The sequence below is a fragment of the Herpailurus yagouaroundi genome, unplaced genomic scaffold (genome assembly GCF_014898765.1).
Source record: "Herpailurus yagouaroundi ecotype Mexico unplaced genomic scaffold, PumYag 159, whole genome shotgun sequence".
NCBI lineage: Eukaryota > Metazoa > Chordata > Mammalia > Carnivora > Felidae > Herpailurus > Herpailurus yagouaroundi.
The window spans coordinates 61,109,317-61,130,276 of NW_024412400.1; the positions used below are offsets into that span (position 1 = coordinate 61,109,317).

Sequence of the window (20,960 nt, forward strand, 5' to 3'; positions counted from 1 at the left end):
CTCTCTCTCTGCCCTCCCCCGTTCATGCTCTGTCTCTCTCTGTCCCAAAAATAAATAAAACGTTGAAAAAAAAATAAACTAGAAATCAACAACAGAAAGGTAACTAGAAAAATCCCTTAATACTTGGAGATTAAATGGCACATTTCTAAATAACACATAGGTCAAAGAAACTCTCAAGAGGATTTTTAAAATATTAACTAAATTAAAACACAAATAAAAATTTTAGGATGCAGAGAAAGCAATGCTTAGAGGAAAATTTATGCATATATTAGAAAAGTTAATGCAATTAAAAGCAGAAGAAAAGAAAAATTAAAATTAGAGCAGAAATCAATGAAACTGAAAACCAAAAATTAATAAAGTCAGTGAAACCAAAACCTTTATTGAAAAGATCAGTAAAACTTTAGCTAGTCTAAGTAAGAAAAAAAAGAAGAGAGAAGACATAAATCACTAATACCAGAAATGAAAGAGGGGACATCACTAAAGATCCCATAGAGATGGCTCAGAGCCTGGAGCCTGCTTCCGATCCTGTGTGTGTCTCTCTCTCTCTGCCCCTCCCCCGTTCATGCTGTGTCTCTCTCTGTCTCAAAAATAAATAAATGTTAAAAAAAAAAATTTAAAGATCCCATAGACATTAAAAGGATAATAGAGGAATACATACTATAAAAACTCTATGCCTACAAATTTGACAACCTAGACAAAATGGGCCAACTTATTTAAATACACAATCTTCCCAAATTCTCACAAGAAATAGACATATCAGAAAAAAATAGACATAAGAGAAGTCCAAATAGGCTTATATCAGTGAAAAAAATTAAATCAATAGTTAATAATGTGCCTTTTTAAAAAAATTATTTAAATTCGAGTTAGTCAACACTCAGTGCAATATTGGTGTCAGTAGAATTCAGTGATTCATCACTTACAAACAACACTCAGTGCTCATCATCATATGTGCCCTCAATAATGCCCATCCCCCATCTAGCCCATCCCCCACCTACCTCCCTTCATCAATCCTCAGTTTGTTCTCTATCGTTAAGAGTCTCTTATGATGTTTCCCTCTCTCTTTTTCCCTCTTCCCAAATGTTCATCTATTTTGTTAAATTCCACATGACTGAAATCGCATGGTATTTATTCGTTTCTCTCTGATTTCGTTAGTGTAATACACTCTAGTTCCATCCATGTCATTGCAAATGGCAAGATTTCATTATTTTTGATGGCCAAGTAATATGCCATTGTATACAAGTACCAAATCTTCTTTATTCACTTATCAGTCGATGGACAGTTGGAATCTTTCTATAGTTTGGCTATTGTTGCCAAGGTTGCTATGAACATTGGGGTGCATGTACCTCTATGAATCTGTATAATTAATAATATTCTAAATCAGGAGCACCTGGGTGGCTCAGTTGGTTAAGCGTGACTCTTAACCACGCCTGACTCATAACCATGTCATGATCTCATGGTTCATGAAGTTCTAGCCCTGCATCAGGCTCCGCTCTGTTAGCGCAGAGCCTGCTTGGGATTCTCTCTCTGCCCCTCCCTGCCTCTCTCTCTCAAAATAAATAAATAAACTTAAAAAAAGTTAAAAACACATAATGTTCCAAAACAGAAAGCACAGGCTGAATGGGTTCATTGATGAATTCTATGAAAATTTAAGGAAGGAATGATACCAATTTACTATAGTCTTGTTCAGAGGATAGAAGCAGAGGGAATACTTCCTGACTCATTCTATGAGGCCAGCATCACCCTAACCAAACAAAATACCAAAACCAAAGACATTACAGAAAAGAAAACCACAGACCAATATGTCTTATAAACATAGATGCACCAATACTTAACAAAATAATAGCAAATCAAATCCAACAATGCATAAAAAAGGTCACATAGCGTAACCAGGTGATACTTATCCCAGCTATGCAAGGCTGCTTCAACATTTAAAAATCAATTAATGCAAACCATCACATTGATAGGAAGAAACATCATGTGATCATATTAATAGATGCAGAAAAACCATCTGACAAAATCCAATACCTATTCATGATAAAAATTATCAGTATACTTGGGGTACTCGGGTGTCTCAGGTGGTTAAGTGACTGACTCTTGATTGTGGCTCAGATCGAGGTCTCGCAGTTGTCAGGCTCTGTGATGGGGGAGCCTGCTTAGGATTCTCTCTCACCCTCTCCCTCTGCCCCTCCCCTGCTCCCCCTCGTTCTCTCTGTCTCTATCAAAAAAAATATATATCTATATATAGATATATACATATATGTATATATATACATATATGTATATATCTGTAAACTACTAGTAGAGGGAAACTTCCTCCACTTGATAAAGTACTTGCAAAAAACATAGAGCTAATATCATACTTAATGGTGAGAAACACGAAGCTTCCATACTAAGGTACAAGGCAAGCATATCCCCTCTTATCACTCCTTTTCAGCATCATCTAGAAACTTTACCTAACTCACTAAGACAAGTAAAGGAAATAAAAGGTATAAAGATTAGAAAAGAAGGAATAAATTGCCTTGGTTAACAGATGACATGATCCTCTATGCAGAAAATACGAAAGCATAAATAAAAAACTCCTAGAACCAAAGTGATTACAGCAAGATAGCAGGATACAAGGTTAATATATAAAAGTCAATCATTTTCCTATAAAGCAGCAATGAAAAGTAGAATTTGAAAATAAAACTGCAATGCCATTTACATTTGCAGTTACTGAAATTAAATACTTAGGTATAATTTAAAAAATGAACAAGATCTATATGACATAAACTACAGACCTCTGATAAATGAAATCAAAGAAATAACTAAATGGAGATATTCCATACTTTATGGATAGGAAAACTCAATATTGTGAAGATCTCAGTTCTCCCCAACTTAACCAATATATTCCATGCAATGCAAATAAAAATCCCAGCAAGTCATTTGGTGGATATTGACAAACCGATTCTAAACTTTGCATAAAGAGACCAAAGACCCAAATGAGCTAACACAATATTATAGGAAAAGAACAAAATTGGAAGACTGACACTGCCAACTTCATGATTTACCATGAAGCTTCAATAATCAACACAGTATAATACTGGCATAAAAATGGACAACTAGATCAATGGAACAGAAAAAAGAGCCCCAAAATAGATGCACATAAATGCGGTCAACTGATCTTTGCCAAAGAAACCAAGGCAGTATAACGGAGACAGGATAGTCTTTCCAACAAATGGTGCGGGAATAACTGGACATCCATATGTAGGAAGATGAATCTAAACGCAGACCTCACGCCCTTCACAAAAACCAACACAATGGATCACAGACCTAAAAACATAAAACACAAAACTGTAAAACGCCGAGAAGACACATTGGAGAAAATTTAAATGACCTTGGGTTTGGCAATGACTTCTTAGATAAAACGTTGAAGGTATGGTCCATGAAAGACAAAAACGGATAAGCTGGACTTCATTAAATTTAAAAATTTCTGCTCTGCAAAGACACTGTCAAGAGAATGAAAAGGTAAGGCACAGATTTGGAGAAATTATTTTCAAAAGACATTAATGTTGAAGTACTGTTATCCAGAATATACAAAAACTCTTAGAATTCAACAAGAAAACAATCCAATTAAAAAAATGGGCCAAAGATCTTAACAGACACCTAACCAAACAATATAAACAAATGGCAAATAAGCATATGAAAAGATGTTCCACATTATATGGCACTGGGGAAATACAAGGTAAAATAATAATGTGATACTATACATCTATTGTACACACTATGCGTTCCAATAGAATGGCTTAAATCTGGAACACTGACAACATCAAATGCTGATGAGGCTGTAAAGCAGTAAGATCATTCATTCTTATTGCCTGTGTGAAAGCAAACTGGTACAGCCACGTTGGGAGGCACAAAACTAAGCATATTCTTACCATTCAAGCTCCCAATCATGTTTCTTGATATTTACCCAAAGGAGTTGAAAACTCATGACCACACAAAAGCCTATGCATGGAAGTTTACAGAAGCTTTATTCATAATAGCCAATACAGGGACACAGCCAAGATGTCCTTCAGTAAGAGGCGCCAGGGTGGCTCAGTCGGTTAAGCATCCAACTTGGGCTCAGGTCATGATCTCATGGTTCGTGAGTTTGAGCCCTGCGTTGGGCTCTGTGCTGACAACTCAGAGCCTGGAACCTATTTCAGATTCTGTCTCTGTCTCTCTCTGCCCCTCCCCCACTTGCATTCTGTCTCTCCTCTCTCTCTCTCTCAAAAATAAACATTAAAAAAAATTAAAAAGGGGGCGCCTGGGTGGCTCAGTCGGTTAAGCGTCCGACTTCGGCTCAGGTCACGATCTCACTGTCCGTGAGTTCGAGCCCCGCGTCAGGCTCTGTGCTGACTGCTCAGAGCCTGAAGCCTATTTTCAGATTCTGTGTCTCCCTCTCTCTCTCTGCCCCTCCCCCATTCATGCTCTGTCTCTGTCTCAAAAATAAATAGACGTTAAAAAAAATTAAAAAAAAAAGATGTCCTTCAGTAAGTGAATGGATAAATAAACGGTGGAACATCTATACAATGGAATACCATTCAACATTAAAAAAAAAAAGATCGCTCAAGCCATTAAAATACATAGAGAAAACATAAATGCATATTACTGAGTGATAGAAGCCAAACTGAAAAGGCTGTATGCTATAATGGTGGATACATGAGATTATACATTTGTGTAAACTCTCAGAATGTACTACACCAAGATTGGCCCTAATGTAAACTGTGGTTACACTTGGTGATAATGATGTGTCAGTATAGGTTCATCATTTGCAATAAATGTACCACTCTAGTGGTGGGTGTGGATAGTGGGGCAGGGTATGAGTGTGGGAAGACAGGGGGCCTATGGGGGTATCTTTGTACTTTCTACTCGATTTTGCTGGAACCTAAAAGTGTTGTTCAAAAAAACAAATTCTTTTTTAAAAAAGGCTGAGACTGTGATGTTGAGAGAGGCTGAGGAAAGGGTGGCTTTTATGGAGAATATTTGACGATATCCATCAAGGTCACTGACATAAATACTCTCTGACTCCATAATTTCAGCTCTAGGAATTTATTCCACAGATATTTCCTCACTAGTGCTAAAATCTGTGTGTTCAAGGTTGAAAACTACTACATTATTTGTAATATAAAAATACTGAAATCAAAAAATGTCCGTAAAAGCTGACGAAAAAACTTTGTTACAACCATGTAATGGAATACTGTGCAACTGTAACAAAGTAAGAGGCTACTCTAGGTAATGAGATAAGATGATCTTTAGGCTGTATTGTTAGGTGAAAAATCAATGTACAGAACAGTGTTTCTGTGCATACAATATGCTATCGTTTGTGTAAACAGCATTTAAAATAACATAAATTCTTAAATATTAAGAATTAAATCTATCCATATTTAAAAGTGAGTATATATGTTTCCTTGTGTATGAATAGAATAGCGGTTAAAGGTAGTTCCTGAAAGTCAAAACTGGTTGCCTTGAGGGAAGGAAACGGAGTGGGTAGAGATGGAGAAGAGGAAATTTTCACTGAAATTTTCACTCAACATCCTTTTGAGTTTTGTAACATTGAAATGTGTTATTCTTTCCAGGTTAATGACATTTAAATATGCATATGTGCATATGTGTGTATATATATGATTTGGTGTAACCTTAAGACGAGGGTACTCCCCATGTCTCCAACAGGTGACCAGAGCCCATGGCCTCAGGATTGACATGTAACCAAGTACAGCCTCAAGCTGACCACTTAAGAAGAGCCGTGTCAATAAAAGGAAGGTCACTTGGAGTCCAGCAAATAAGGCAGGCAAGGAGAAAGTTTTCATCAGTGTTCATCCAGCTATGTTCAAAAGAGAAACTCCTTGGCTCTGACCTGAATACAAGCACTAAAGAGGTATAATGTCTTGTAAGGCAGAGATAAATTTCCCTCAAGCTTGTCCACTTCCCTTTGCTCAGATTTACAATTACCAAGGGAACTACCAATTGAATTGGTTAGATTCTCAAATATCTCAATTCCCAAAAAATGGTGTGCAGAAGAGAGGACAAGAGGTACACTGTCACTAAAAAATTATAGTCCAGCCCCATTTAAAAAAAAGAAAAAACTTTTAATGCTTATTCATTTTTGAGACACAGAGAGAGACAGAACACAAGTGGAGGAGGGGCAGACAGACAGGGAGACAAAGAATCAGAAGCAGACTCCAGGCTCTGAGCTGTCAGCACAGAGTCTGATGTGGGGCTCAAACCCACGAACCGCGAGATCATGACCTGAGCTGAAGTCGGATGCTTAACCGACTGAGCCACCCAGGCTCCAGCCCCATTTTTAATGAATGATTTGACATTATGCCTTGCTGTGATAGTACAAGAGGTGGTCCTCGATAAAGAGCACCACTCTGGCTAATATGAAGAGGGTCTAGTCTTCAAATTTTCCAAGTCAACATCCCATGCTGAGACGTGGGAACTCCACCAGTGACTCAAGGGTCCTGCTGGAGGCAGCCAGGCAGCCGCGGACATGTCTCTTTACATAACCATGCATGTGATTAATATGCTTACTCTTGGAGACTGGGTAAAATGGTAAGATTCTGGGAGGCAATTTGTGTATCAAATTATCTAATATGCATATATTTTAACCTAGAATTCATTCCTAAGATTTTACCCTAGAGAAATAAAGTCATGAGTGTGAATATATTTATGCACAAAAAAGTTCATAATAGCAAAATTCTCATCAAGGCAAATGGATCAGTAAATTATGATACACACACAGGGATACTGTGCTGCTTTTTAAAAATGATTTAGTAGATCTACATACACTTAGGTACAAGGAAATATATTCCAATATATTATAGAATAAAAAAGAAGCTTACGGAACCATATTTATATAAAATATTCTATGCACACAGAGATATTTAGAACATATTGATGGTATTTCAGCAATACTTAGTTCCTTATTTGAGCTTACTGCATTGTTTTAATTTCTTATAATAAGCATGTAGTGCTTTACAAAGCTAAGTTATTTAAATAATAAAAAATAGTTAATATCGTTCTCTGCCTAAATGCAATGATGCCTAAATATCTAGTCTGACTATAAATACGTCCTAGATGCAAGACAAACTGAAACATCACCATATTTTACAAAAACAACATAAACTCACATCATTAGGATGAGAGCCAGAGTGATCACTCAGAAATTTTATCTATTCCAGTTTATAGGAGTCCTACAAATACATTTTTTTTTTAAGTTTCCTAACCTCATGAGTTTTTAATAAAAGCTCCATTTAAGAACTCGGTGCAAAGACAGTTCATTAGAACTGCCTCGGGGGATATTGAGTTCCTTTGATTCTCTCAAAATTCAGCATTCCAGGGACTCCTTCATCCTGTCCCAACTTGTTCTGCTGTGAGCTGTGAGGGCAAGCTTTGCCGGGTGAGGTAAAGCATGTGGTTTCTTTTAAAAGATTTTGCAGGGTATAACATCACTTTCTTAGATTAGGGTACAACGATACCAAAAGGCAGGTGGATAAAGAAAAGTCGCAGAGCTGCGCCCAGTTGCTTTAATACAGGGATTATTTCAGGTCTCTGCCGAAGTCCAAAGAGAATGAAATAATAATAAAGCTTCGGCAACACATTAAAATGACAACAGAAAGGGAGGTTTTCATTAAACTCAGACAAAGAGAAAGTCTACCAAAACAAAACAAAACAAAAAGCAAAAAACCCCACCAAACCAGATAACCAAAGAACAAGTTCCTGTGGACTGAAAAAGCCTGGATTCCTTTTGAACCTGGAATGAGAAAGGGTGATATCTGACCAAATCTAGCAATTGAGATGTATTTGATGCTCGGGAGAGTCTAAGGAGTTGTAGGGAGATACAGAAGTGGAATGGAAGGATCTTTCCCCTTACATCAAAATCAAAGGAGGAGGGAAAAATGGGAGTTTAGTTAAGCGTTTGACTGGAAACAACTAGAAATGTGAGCAACACTCAGAGAGGGGAGAGGTAAGTGTGGGGTGTCCATGCAGATTCTGGGAGCGGAGAGGACCAAGAGGAGCTCTGGGGATGAATGTTTATGAGCAGGAAGTGAGGAGAGAAGGGGCAGGATCAACAACTACCTCTCCTAAAGTGGTGTTCCTGGATAAACCCAATTCAGGATCCCCTCCTCCATTCTAATCCTCCTAACATCTTGCTTTCACATGCACATGGTTAAAACAAAGATTAAGGAATAGCAAGAAGTTTAAGAATAGTAGTGTCATAAATCACCAGCATTTAGCCTGAGAGGTATAGGGGGCTGGGGGAGCCTTGATAAAGCTGGCTGTTTCTAAGAGGCAGGCTATAGCAAAGCAATGCTGCAGAGATATGTGCTGTTGCCAATTTCCCATCTATGCTCCCCACCTCCATCGCCCAACACCCTCGCCACAAGACACATACATTTTTAAGAGTCAATCAACTGAAGCTTAGACATGTTAAGCTATCTCCTGGACCCTGAATTCTGATCTAACTCAGCAAATCTAAAAACTTTAGATCTTGGGGGCACCTGGATGGCTCAGTTGGTTAAGTGTCCAATGCTTGATTTCGGTTCACGTCATGATCTTACAGTTCATGGGTCCAAGCGCCTTGTCTAACTCTTCCCTGACATTGTGGAGCCTGCTTGGGATTCTCTCTCTCCTCTCTCTCTCTCTCTGCCCCTCCCATGTGTGCTCTCTCTCTCTGTCTCTCTCAAAGGGATCTTGGGATCCCTTAAGGCTCTTAAAAATTACTGAAGAATCCAAACAGGTTTAGTTTATGTGGGAGACAGAGACAAAGATAAATATGCTATGTATTTACCATATTAGAAATTTAAACTGAGAAACTGTGAAAACACAAGAATACAAAAGCTTATATTCTTTTAGCCATTAGAGCAATGATGTCATCACCCCTCACGCAGCCTCTAGAAAACCCCAGTGTACATTCAGGAGACAATAATGAAAAACGCGAATGACTACTACTATGATGAAAAGAGTTTTGATCTTGCAGATTCTCTGAAAGAATCTGAGCTCCCTCAGGGGTCTGAGGTCACACTGTGAAACTGCTGGTTTTTTCTTTTTAATTTTTTAGTTTTTATTTTAGTGGAGGGAGGGGCAGAGAGAGGGGGAGAGAAAGAATCACAAGCAGGCTCCATACTCAGCGTGGAGCTCAACCCAGAGCCCGATGCAGGGCTCCATTCCCTCATCCTGGGATCATGACCTGAGCTGAAACCAAGAGCTGAACATGTGACCAACTGAGCCCCCAGGCACCCCGAAAATTGCTGTTTTAAACTCAAGTCCATGCTTTATTTTTCCAAGACCAGGCTGTGGTACATTCAGTGAATGACGTTCACAATCTGGCTGTAAACTCCCTTTACTGCCTCACCTCCCACAACCAAATTTGCTAAGTACCTCCAAACACCAGAATAAATCCTCTCCCTGTTGAAGAAAAAAAAAAAAATGTCCTGTGAGTACGGGAGGCTCTCTGAAAGCTCATGCTGTGTCTTCTGTCTGGAACTGCTTCCTTCCCCTTTTACAGAGTCCCACTCTAAGACTTCAGGGCTCTATTCTGTCACCCAGCCCAGCCCCAGGCAGAACTGACCACCCGCCGTGGACACAGCACTTTGCTCTCATCTCTACTGCGTTTTACTGTATTCCACCTTGAAGGTGTGAATTAGTAATGTGTCTGCCTTCCCTTCTTCCATCCCTCAATCCTGAATTGAGCCCCTGCTTAGCAGTGAACACCAAGATGGTCTGGACCTGAATCTCCCCGAGCTACTGGAAGGAAGAGACGGGAGTGTAGGAATCTGACTCCTCATTCCTGGCACCTGGACTTGTTCAAAACTGTTTTATTTGCTTGGTCTAATTACTCTGAAATGATACATTCTCGCTGGGGGATGGGACTGTGGGTGACTTTGTTTTCTTTGCTCTTAACTGCAATACATGTTTATAATTATAAATGTAATGCCACATTAAAGTGTTTCTCTGTAGCCTAGCCGCTATAGTTCCGAAACACGTATGCTAGGGACGGTTCTATGGGCTTTATATACATATTAATGCTTTTAATTATTTACACTGCTAACAGCAAAAATAAGTAGAGGCGTGAACACCCAACTCAACCGTACAGTGATTCTTCCCGCTTCGTACCCCACATGTGCGTGTTCCATTGTTCCCTGCAATTCGCCTGTATTTCCGCTATCTTGGCTTTATCTTCACATCCCAAATGGGAGATCCCTCATCTTCGTGTCCCGTTTCCTGAATTCCGCCTGGGAGATTGCTCATCTAATGGCGAGACAACATAAGATCTTCACATCCACGTACAGACCTAGCTTTTTAATTTTGCAGATCCCAATTAGCAAAATGTTCTCCTGGAAATAAATAACATCTCTCAGTGGCCACCAGGGAGCCGAATTAACTGGCTGCCTTCATAAACTTCAGTAAAACATTTACGGGAGAATGTTCCCCGCAGATGGAATTCGAAATGGATTGTTTTGTAAAGGATTTTTATCTCCTACAATAACCAGAAAACAGAGTGTTTAAAGTACTGACACGGCACACTACTCATTACCAACAAAGGGCTTTCCACCCCTTGCACAAAAGCCGAACCACTCATTTCTGCAGGAGCGCAGAAGCTTCTGCGGAGGGGAAGGGAGGACGGGTTGGAGTTATTGTTTAATTGGCCGCTAGCTGGATACCAGCTCTCTGCTCCGCTCCTGCTGTGCAGTTACCATCAGGCCTGAGGTGATCACTGCAGCAGGCTAAACTTCCCCGGTGCCTCTCCCTCCACGACGCCGCACGCTGGTCCTCTCGGAAGGCCTGGGGTCTGCGCGGCATCTTTGCTCCAGAGGAGCAAGGGCGTCCTCATTGACATGCAGGTGGCGATCCCGTAAGCAAAGGCTGCAAAGTGTCATTAAAGTAGCGGGGAGACAGACGCCGCTGGCGCTGCATACCAAGTGGCGCCACATTTAACTGAATCATTTTATTATGAATACATTCCGGGCTGCCACTGTGAGCCGCTGGTGTAAAATATGCCTGGCAAAATGGATCTCTGCTAATTACATTTCATGCATATTTCAGAACTTTCCGCGGAGATCCAGGAGGATGGTGCTCATAAAAGAGAACTTTACAGCCAGGTTCACTGGCATTTGGCACCAAGACCCAAACTAGCGAGCGACGAACAGAAGCTCAATTATATTACACGTTGTGTTTGTTTTAGTCGGACTACCCTAATTCCTTACAACTCTATCTGTGCTGCTGTGGTCACGGGCTGGACAGGAAATCACCCTTCAATTCCACCTGAACACACATTATTGCAGAAAAGCACATGGCTGTTAAATCATTTCTTCCCCACATTTTGGTTTTTTTTTTTCCTATTTGTCCTCAGTTGCCTTACACTGAATTAAGGAAATGAGCCTCTGGACATGGGGACGTGTCAGAAGAGTGACAGAGGAGCATCATTACCTGCTTCAAGACTGAATTGTAAAGAACACAAGTGACTGCTTTCTTGTGACTCTTCACCCTCTTGCCGGCCTCACTTTTCATTGCCAACAGTCCGAGCTGGTTATTAAACGAGATGAAAAGTCGTCCATGTGCTTCATCAAAGTGGAAGAGACATCTGAAGTCCTGACTTTTGGAGAAAGAACAAGCTATCCTCTGGATGGGCAGCTGGTGCTGAATATCCCAGAGTCTCAAAACCTGGTTAAAAAGTGACAAAGTCATATGAACATGTCAAGAATAATTGTAGCCTTTTAGCCCAAATCTTTTCTAGTTCACTCTCAACCCAGAGCAGATAGTTGTTTCCTCCACAGTGTTACAGTTATTTATACTGTAACATATGGCACATATGACATGAGAGAGAGAGAGAGTGAGAGAGAGAGAGCACACTCAAGTGGGGGGAGGGGCTGAGGGAGAGGGGGGAGGAAGAGAGGAAGACAGGAAGACAGAGAGAGAGAGAGATAGAATCTTAAGCAGACTCCACGCCCAGAGCAAAGCCCAATGTGGGGCTCAGTCTCACAACCGTTGGTCATGACCTGAGCCAAAATCGAGAGTTAGATACTTAACCGACAGCCACCCAAGCGCCCCAAATGTCTCCTCACTTGTAATCTTCTGCATGGAAGAATTGTGTTTTGTCTCAATCCCCGGAAGGATGTTGCATTTAGCAAGTGCTTGTAGTAGGCAAAAATAATAGTCCCCCCAAATGCCCATGTCCTAATCCCTGGAGTGTGTGAATATGTTGTTTTGCATGACAAAAGGGATTTTCCAGGTGTAATAAATTAAGGACTTTGAGATGGAGAGATTACCCTGGATGCTATGGGTGAGTCCAGTGTAATCATAAGGGAGAGCAGAGTGATGGGGTATGAGAAGGACTCCATCCAGTATTGCTGGTTTTGAAGATGGAGGAAGGGGGCCATGAGCCAAAGAAGCCGGAAAAGGCAAGGAAACTAATTCCCCCCAGAGCTTCCAAAAAGGAAGAGTCCTGCCAACACCTTGATTTTAGCCCAGTGAGACCTATGCTGGGATTCTAACCTACAGAACACAAATGCATCTGTGTTGTTTTAAGCCACTGAGTTTGTGGTTATTTGTTACAATAGCAAATGAAAAGTAATACAGAGTCTCTCTCTCTCTCTCTCCTATATGCAATATTATATACAACACTTTTTATATAGTTGTTACACATTATATGTACATATTAACCTCTTTTATAGCTATAGAGTATAGCATATTACCTACATAGTATATACATACATATATATTGTGTATGCGTGTGAAATAAAAGACTCGGTATTAAGTGAACTCAAGTTCACATAAACCACAGACATCAGATTCTTATTCAAACACAGACAAGGCACAAAAATGACATGCAGACAGAATGAGACAAACACGGGAGAAAACAGGAAGAGCAGCTTTGCAGGTACACACGCTGCTGTTCTCACTCATGGAACAGCATTAACGCAGGCCAGTGAGGGAGAGTCACAGTGAAGACGGTGAAAAGTCCCTCCAAAAGATGCGAGCAGGCCAGCTCTAGAGTTAGACTTTTTGAGTTCTCATCTTGGTTCTGCCTCTTATTCTACGGTGACCTCTAACAAGTTTATTGGTCTGTCTGAGGTTTTGATGTAGTACCTAACTCATCCAATGCTCTGAAGATTGAACCAGAGCCCGTGCCAAGCATTTAGTATAACCAGCATGTAAAAAGTGTTCAATAAATGCTTTTATTATTAAGTGTATTTTATTATTTTTTTCATCGTGTAAATATTAGAACCTGAGAGCAGAAAGGGTTCTTTCAAATAAACTAGTCTGTGTTATCCGATGTAAGATTTCTAAATTATTGATAAAAAACGGTCTGTGTTTAAATGAGTGTTTACAGGCAACCCTGTAGTTCTTAACTTATTTTTATTTTTTTAAGTTTATTTATTTTGAGAGAGAGAGAGCACAAGTGGGGGAAGAACAGAGAAAGAGGGAGAGAGCGAGAATCCCAAGCAGGCTCTACACTGTCAGTGCAGAGCCCAGTGCAGGGCTTGAACTCACGAACCATGAGATCATGACCTGAGCTGAAATCAAGAGTTGGACGCTTAACTGACTGAGCCACCCAGACACCTCAGTTCTTAATCTATTTTATTTATTTATTTTAAAAGTACATTATTTTATCTTTAGAGAGAGAGAGAGAGAGCACAAACAGGTGAGGGGCAGAGAGGAAAGACAGAACCCCAAGCAGGCTCTGAGCCGTCTGCACAGAGCCTGATGTGGGGCTCAAACTCACGAACTGTAGATCATGACCTGAGCTGAGATTGAGAGTCAGAGGCTTGAGTGACCGAGCCACCCAGGTGTCCCTTAACCTATTTTAAATCATATAATCTTTCGGGAAAATAAAATCTGTTCAAAATGATGGTCTATCCCCTCCTCCTAAATGCATATGCCCATATATATATCCAGAATCTTTCATATAATTTCTTTTAGTGTATAGACACGTGCATCTCCCAAACGTATGTATAGACTCAGAATCTGCAGGTTAAAAGTCCCTGTGGTATCTACTATGTACATTCACCCAAAGATATTCTCTTCTACCTTCTGGTTCTACCCTCTTTTCCTACATCTACATTAGTCTCTTCTTTTTATTTTATTTTATTTTATTTTATTTTATTTTATTTTATTTTATTTTTTTAATATATGAAATTTATTGTCAAATTGGTTTCCATACAACACCCAGTGCTCATCCCAAAAGATGCCCTCTTCAATGCCCATCACCTACCCTTCCCTCCCTCACATCGCCCATCAACCCTCAATTTGCTCTCAGTTTTTAAGAGTCTCTTATCATAAGCCTCTTCTTAACACTTCTTGTCCATGGTAAATGATCCCAGTTCCTTCAACCATCTTAACATCAGAACTCACTGATCCATAGCAGCCTCTTGATTCTCTCAGTCTTTGCACTTTCTCTCCAGGGGAGGATCATCATTCAGATTTTTTTCAACTTTTGAAACCATAGTTGGATATGTTGACGGTGTGAAATCCAATAGCACTGGAGGGCTTTATTCGCAGCCCATCCCCCATCCCTCTAAACCTCAAGCCCTACTCCTCAGAGACAGCCTTTTTTAAATTATCTTTTAAATTTTTATTACTTGGAGACAGCCTTCTTTAACTCTTCCTGAGTCATGGATTTCTCCATGACACCAAATAATAGCAGTGTGTGTGTGTGTGTGTGTGTGTGTGTGTGTGTGTGTGTGTGTGTAAATATCACATATTGATCAAATGACTCTCCTTTGAATGAAAAGGCATTGCTTACATGCTCTTTCTCCCTTCTCATTCCTCCCAATCTAAACTTTTTTTTCTGGCCCTACTGGTTGTGATACTTTAAAATAATATACTTACACTATAATTATCACGTTATCAATTTAAGACAGTGTCTCTCTACTCATCAAAATGTAAGACAAATCCTCAGAATGGATCCAGTATTTCAGGTGTGTTCTACACTGTTACAGGCGCTGTGACCGCTTTCAAGTCACTTATTTTTGCATCGTGATTAAGTCACTCCATCAGGAATTTTGCTTACCTTGAGGCTCTGTGCAAAACTCTTAAATCTTACTCCCACGAACAAATAATCAAGCCAGACATCTACCATCCTGCCTTCAAAAATCTGATGCTTTAAGCTAAGACTAGGATTTTCCTACTTTTTGTTCAAAGTTTCCAAGTATGACAATATAGTTTTGAATCCTAATTCAGTTATATTGACAATTCCTCCCTAATTTGTCCACATATCCCATGAGACATAATAGATGTTCAATAATTTTTTTTTAATTTGTTGAACATTGTGGCTCAGCTAATAACTATTTATCCAGCTCATTGGTGGAGTTCATCAGCTAGGATAATATCCAAGAATATAGAACCCCATAAAAACTTGCCTCACTTCTGCATCGTTATTCACCCAATTGCAAATCTCATAAAATCCACAATGACATTTTATGAAACTTTTTCAAACATCTTGTAGAAATAATTATGCTTCATGTATAGGGTAATCTCTCCATCTACCAACAATTATAACAAACTTAAAATGACCTAATCAACCCCTGGCAGATAAACAGCATTACCAATCCTTCTAACCCCAAGAATATATATTGATGAAGTAAGTTGGTTCTGTGGCAAGAATTTTTCATTAAAGAACCATTCTGGTTCTTAAACATTACTAAATTATTTCTATTTAAACTATTCTGGCAATACTCCAGAATATATGTATCCTCAAAAATATAAATACTATAATGACAAAGACTTGCAAATATTTTTCAATGTGCTCTAAATATAAATAGAGTTGATAAACTTATTTTGAATGTTAAAGCCACAAGATTAGACGCATCTCCATCATTCTCAAACACTCGTACTGCTTATAATCGTTATACCCTCATTGTTCAGAATCCTGTCTTGTTTAGTATAGACTCCCTTCTAAACAGTAGAAACTAACTTCATGTCAGGATAATAATCTGGGGCATAGTTGAATATAGATTAATAATAACTCAACAGCATTAATGGACTATAATTTTCACAGAATCATTTTCCACTGTGTTGTTCAAGTAATTTATATTGCCTTTAATATTTTATTGACACTTAGTTACATAAATTAAATGGAAAATTAAAAACTGATGAGTGATAACCTCTTGTCTATGATAGGTTAGTTCTTGCTATTAGCAGTCAAAACTAGAAATATGTTTTTATCAAAATGTGTATATTCATTACTTGTTCTTAAAATTAATTTTATTGTTCTGATTTCTCTTCTTCCTCTGAAGATCCCTTAACTCTCTTAATTAGTGATCCTTGATCCCTTTAAGTCCCCTCCCATCTTTAATTCTCTACTTTTTCTCTCTGTTGAGAATCAAAGCAACAACATTGATGTATTACCATCATTGCACAAAACAGTGTTCTAGTATTCTCTTAGAAATCATGTCACATACCATGTTTTCCAGTTTTTCTACGCTACCACATTCTATACAAATGGTTCTTAATCTTGACGTTAGAAGCACCAATGGTACCTTAGAAATGACCTCCTTGGATCCTTCTGCCAGGTCTATTAACTCAGAATCTCTGAGGATGGGGCTCAGGCATTCGTGTTTTGTTTCTTGTTTTTGTTTGTTCGTTTTTAATTTCCCAAGCATTTCTTTTGCATTCTACCTTGACTGCTTCTCTACATGGTTTTAAGGCCAGTGCTAATATCCTTGAACAAGAAATCTTTCTCTCAGCTTAGTCAGTGATATTATGTGGCTTGGCTTTAAACCAGGTAACTATATTCCCCTTCTTTCCTCATCAGTCTTTATGCTTCTAATCACAAAAATATCTCACGTTAATTCGGTTTTATTAATCACATTCTTTGGCAAAATGTAACTTAAATATCTAGTTAGTATTTGAGAAGCCCGGGTTCTTCTCTGTTACGTTGAAATTGACTTCAGGGACAGAATTAGGCCACAGTGCAGAAAGACATATATTTAATCCCAATTTTCATTCCAGATTTCCTAGAGAGGTTTTCGTCATTCTCAGTAGGAAAAATAGATAGACTGACAAACATCTAAGCTTAAAACTTACAATTGAACAATTGATGCTTTTTTATTTTATATTTTCCACAAATTTTCATTTAAACTGCACATCCGGCTTTCATCATGATAGCTGAGAGCTTGTGATGTCCGTCCACACTCAGCCTTCCTAAGTCTAGTCCTTGAAATGGCATGTTTGGGAGCTTTCTATTTCATCTCCATTTTTATATTAAAAGGAATGAGTACTCGAGCTTATGATTTAATAGCATGACAACATTTAGCTTTTTACGTAACGACGCGGACATATTTTTCTGCCTAAACTTCCCCTTGTTTCAACTGTTGGCCATTTAATAATGCAGGATTATCAAAGCAAATATTTTGTTATTTGTATACATTAGAACAAGAAGTCACTGGGCTGAGACCAGACACCTAGACCCCTCATTTTAATACTACTCCGAGTTGGCAGTTCAGGCATGCAATGTTACCTTTTCATTTCCTCACCTTTCTCCTAAAGGGAACCCTGCCAGCTCTGAAATTCTCTCAGTTCTGTCTAGAATGTACCGAGGTTGCTCAACCAACCTATTATCTGTGCATTCCAAAACAACAACAATTCAAACAGATTTAAGAAGGTGCACTCTGAAGACTGGACCAAAGAAATGTAGGACCTTACCATGTTGTCAGTCTAATTTTGCTGAAGAATTTTTTTCCCTGCTTCCTGCAAGAGACAGCATCATTTCACATAAACATAGTAAAACTGTACTAAACAGATATGAAAATAAATAAATAAAACTGTTATTTCGTCCTCTATTAGATTTGTAAATGGGTAACTTCATGGATGGGTGGATGCATGAATAGATGTACAGATAGATAAAGAATCTGTTTTTAGTGCACTTTCGAAAACCAAATCAGCATTATTTATATACTGGCAACATCTCCAAGTTTTTCTTTTAATTTTTTTTTAACATTTATTCATTTTTGAGAGACAGAGAGAGAAAAAGCGTGAGTGTGGGAGGGGCAGAGAGAGGGAGACAACAGAATCAAAAGCAGGCTCCGGGCTGAGCTGTCAGCACAGAGCCCAACACAGAGCTTCAACTCAGGAACTGTGAGATCATGACCTGAGCTGAAGTCAGACGCTTAACCGACTGAGCCACCCAGGCGCCCCTCCAAGTTTAATTCAAAGTAGGAGACAAAAGAGGTTTATAGTTTCCCAATAATGATATAAAAGTGAGGGAAAGAAAAGTAGAAAACAGACTCAGGTGGCTATCAAAGTGAGACCTGTTTGGCTTCATCAAACATTTGCTACTAACTCCTGCAGTCCTGTAGGGGATAGATATAAAATGAAACAAGAAAAGGGAAAGAGAGTATGTATCACGAGGGGATTTTGAGGACAGCAGTACAGCCGCTCAGCTCTCCAGGGTAATCCACAAAAATGGATAACCTACTTGCAGACGATAGCATAACAGGACCTGATGGAACTGGGTCTCCTGAATAGTCCTTTATGTTTTAACAAGCTTATTTATTTAGAATTTAAGCCTCTGGATAATCCACGAAAGCATCACCAGTGAACCCTTAAAGGCTATTTTGTTTGACATGATACATGCAAGCAAAAGTATTCTACTGAATACCTCAGATAATGTTTTATCATAAAGTCATAGAACAGAGTTTCCTTTAAGGAATATTTTTACCAGTTTTTCCCCCCCAGGACTGAAGTCAAACTCAAAATACTGGCTGGAAATTAAAATCTTCTCTTGAGCTAATCATCTTTTTAAATTTTTTTTTCAACATTTATTTATTTTTTTGGGACAGAGAGAGACAGAGCATGAACGGGGGAGGAGCAGAGAGAGAGGGAGACACAGAATCAGAAACAGGCTCCAGGCTCTGAGCCATCAGCCCAGAGCCCGACGCAGGGCTCGAACTCACGGACCGCGAGATCATGACCTGGCTGAAGTCGGACACTTAACTGACTGCGCCACCCAGGCGCCCCGAGCTAATCATCTTTAAATTGTTACCATAACCATTATCTTCTCTGTTTTTTTTGTTTTTTTGTTTTCATTCTTTTCAATGAAAATGAGAGAAGATCTACAGCTCTAAGACTTAAATTTCTGTTAGGTGTTGGTTTGTATATTCTATTGCTGAACTAGAAAAAGTCAAAACCTTTCTAACTAACACTGTGAATTATTCTGCAAAAATCTCATTGATGTCCTAGTTCAGCCTTAATAAATTTAAATTTAATAAACTCAAGTTTAATACACTTAGCTAATACCAACATTTTATTTCAGGTGATTCCCTTTTTCAGAACAAAAGTTTACTTGGGATATTGAAAAAAAAAACTTTTTTGCCCTTATCATTACTCACATAACAGAATTTTTCTTAGTCTCCAAAAAATTTTTTTTCTAATTTTGCTTTTCAAAGATCACCATTCCTATCTTATTTTACAAAGTAAACTTAAACACTTCAAATTTCTTTCTTCTTCTCTCTCTCTCTCTCTCTCTCTCTCTCTCTCTTTCTTCTCTCTTGAGATCTATACTAATCACAGCTTTGAAGGAAACAAATGAAAACCAGCTGGAACAAGAGAACTCTGGTTCAAGTGTCATTACGGTCTAGGTTTTTGTAGGGGGCCTTTCTGCTTCAAAGGAACACAGTTCTGAACGGAACATCATTTCTGCTGCCTTGCTGAGTTTTCAAGGAGTGGGAACAATCTCCACAGATCCAAAAGAAAAAAGCGGAAAAAAGTAACAAACTTAACACGGAAAAGCTCCTACAACGAGGAGCTTAAGCCCTGGACCATCCGCTAGGTGCAGGCACCGAGGCAAGACTGTTCCATTAAACTGGACAACAGAAAGGGAGCACGTGGTAGCCGCAGGCAGCAGCCTTGCTCGTTTCCACCTTCAGAAACCAACAGAAATTTCTGGAGGAAAGCACTTCCAGTTTAGTTCCTCAGAATGCCTAGACTTTAGCAACAGTGACACATGAGGTGACAATAAAAGATAACAGAACATAAAAAGGAAACAAGTCACCAAGAGAAAGAATCACCAGAATAGCCAATATCAGATTTAGAGCTTTCAAAGTCCAGATACTGGAATTATTACATAAGGATAGATAATAATTACATTGAAATGAAAGACCTGGAAGTCAAAATCCCCAAAATGAGCAAGCACCAAGAGACTATCCCAAATTACCAGACAGTTAACAAAAATGTTTTAGAAGAAAAAAACGACATTAAAATAAAAAACTCAATGAATGGGCTATATAGACAGGGGCCACACCTCCTAAAGGTGGTCACACTTGCTAAAATACGTACAAAAAACCTGAACAAGGAATGGGAAAGAGATTCGTGGCATGAAATTTTTCTGAAAGACAGCTAAAAGAATGAATAAATGGTGAAATAGAGGCTGTGGTTTCTCAGTACTTTAAAGATGTCAAATATCATCATATTCAATCACATTTCAGCCCAAATACTAGTGTATTTTTTTTCATGAAACATGAATATTGATCCTAAAATGTACTTGGAGGGATAAAATGCAGAAGACAGTTAAAACTGAAAAAGGGAAAGAAGAAGTAGAAAACGACCTACCAGGTATCGATAGTTATGCTGGATAGATAGTGCATTATGTAGGAAAAGACAAGTAGACTGATAGAAAGGATAAAGCATCCAGAAACAAATTCATATACATACAGTAATTCAAATGATGATAACAATAGCATTTCAAACCAGTGAGGGACAAATTATTCAAAAAGTAATTCGGATATCCATTTGTAGGAAAAAAAACTTTAGATAAACTGCAAAGGTAAATGCAAAATATATTCAACAACAGAAAAACTATTGGTAGAAAATAAAGGAGATATTTCATATTTTATAAACAGGAAGTGTGGAAGACATTCCTAAGCTAGATACAAAATCTAGAGCCATAAAGAAAATCATTTCTTATATGCTTGAAGCAAGTGAAATATTGCATTATCTAT

At 38.7% G+C, this 20,960-nt stretch overlaps 1 protein-coding gene across 1 annotated transcript in view; it reads right to left on the reverse strand.

Annotated features, from left to right (window-relative positions):
* Nucleotides 1-20,960, reverse strand: part of WDR49 (WD repeat domain 49) — a 144,334-nt gene that overhangs the window by 69,228 nt on the left and 54,146 nt on the right. Inside the window, exon 6 of the mRNA XM_040481131.1 lies at nt 11,452-11,685. Within this exon, the coding sequence (XP_040337065.1) occupies nt 11,452-11,685 (234 nt within the window). The remainder of the gene's footprint in view (nt 1-11,451; nt 11,686-20,960) is intronic.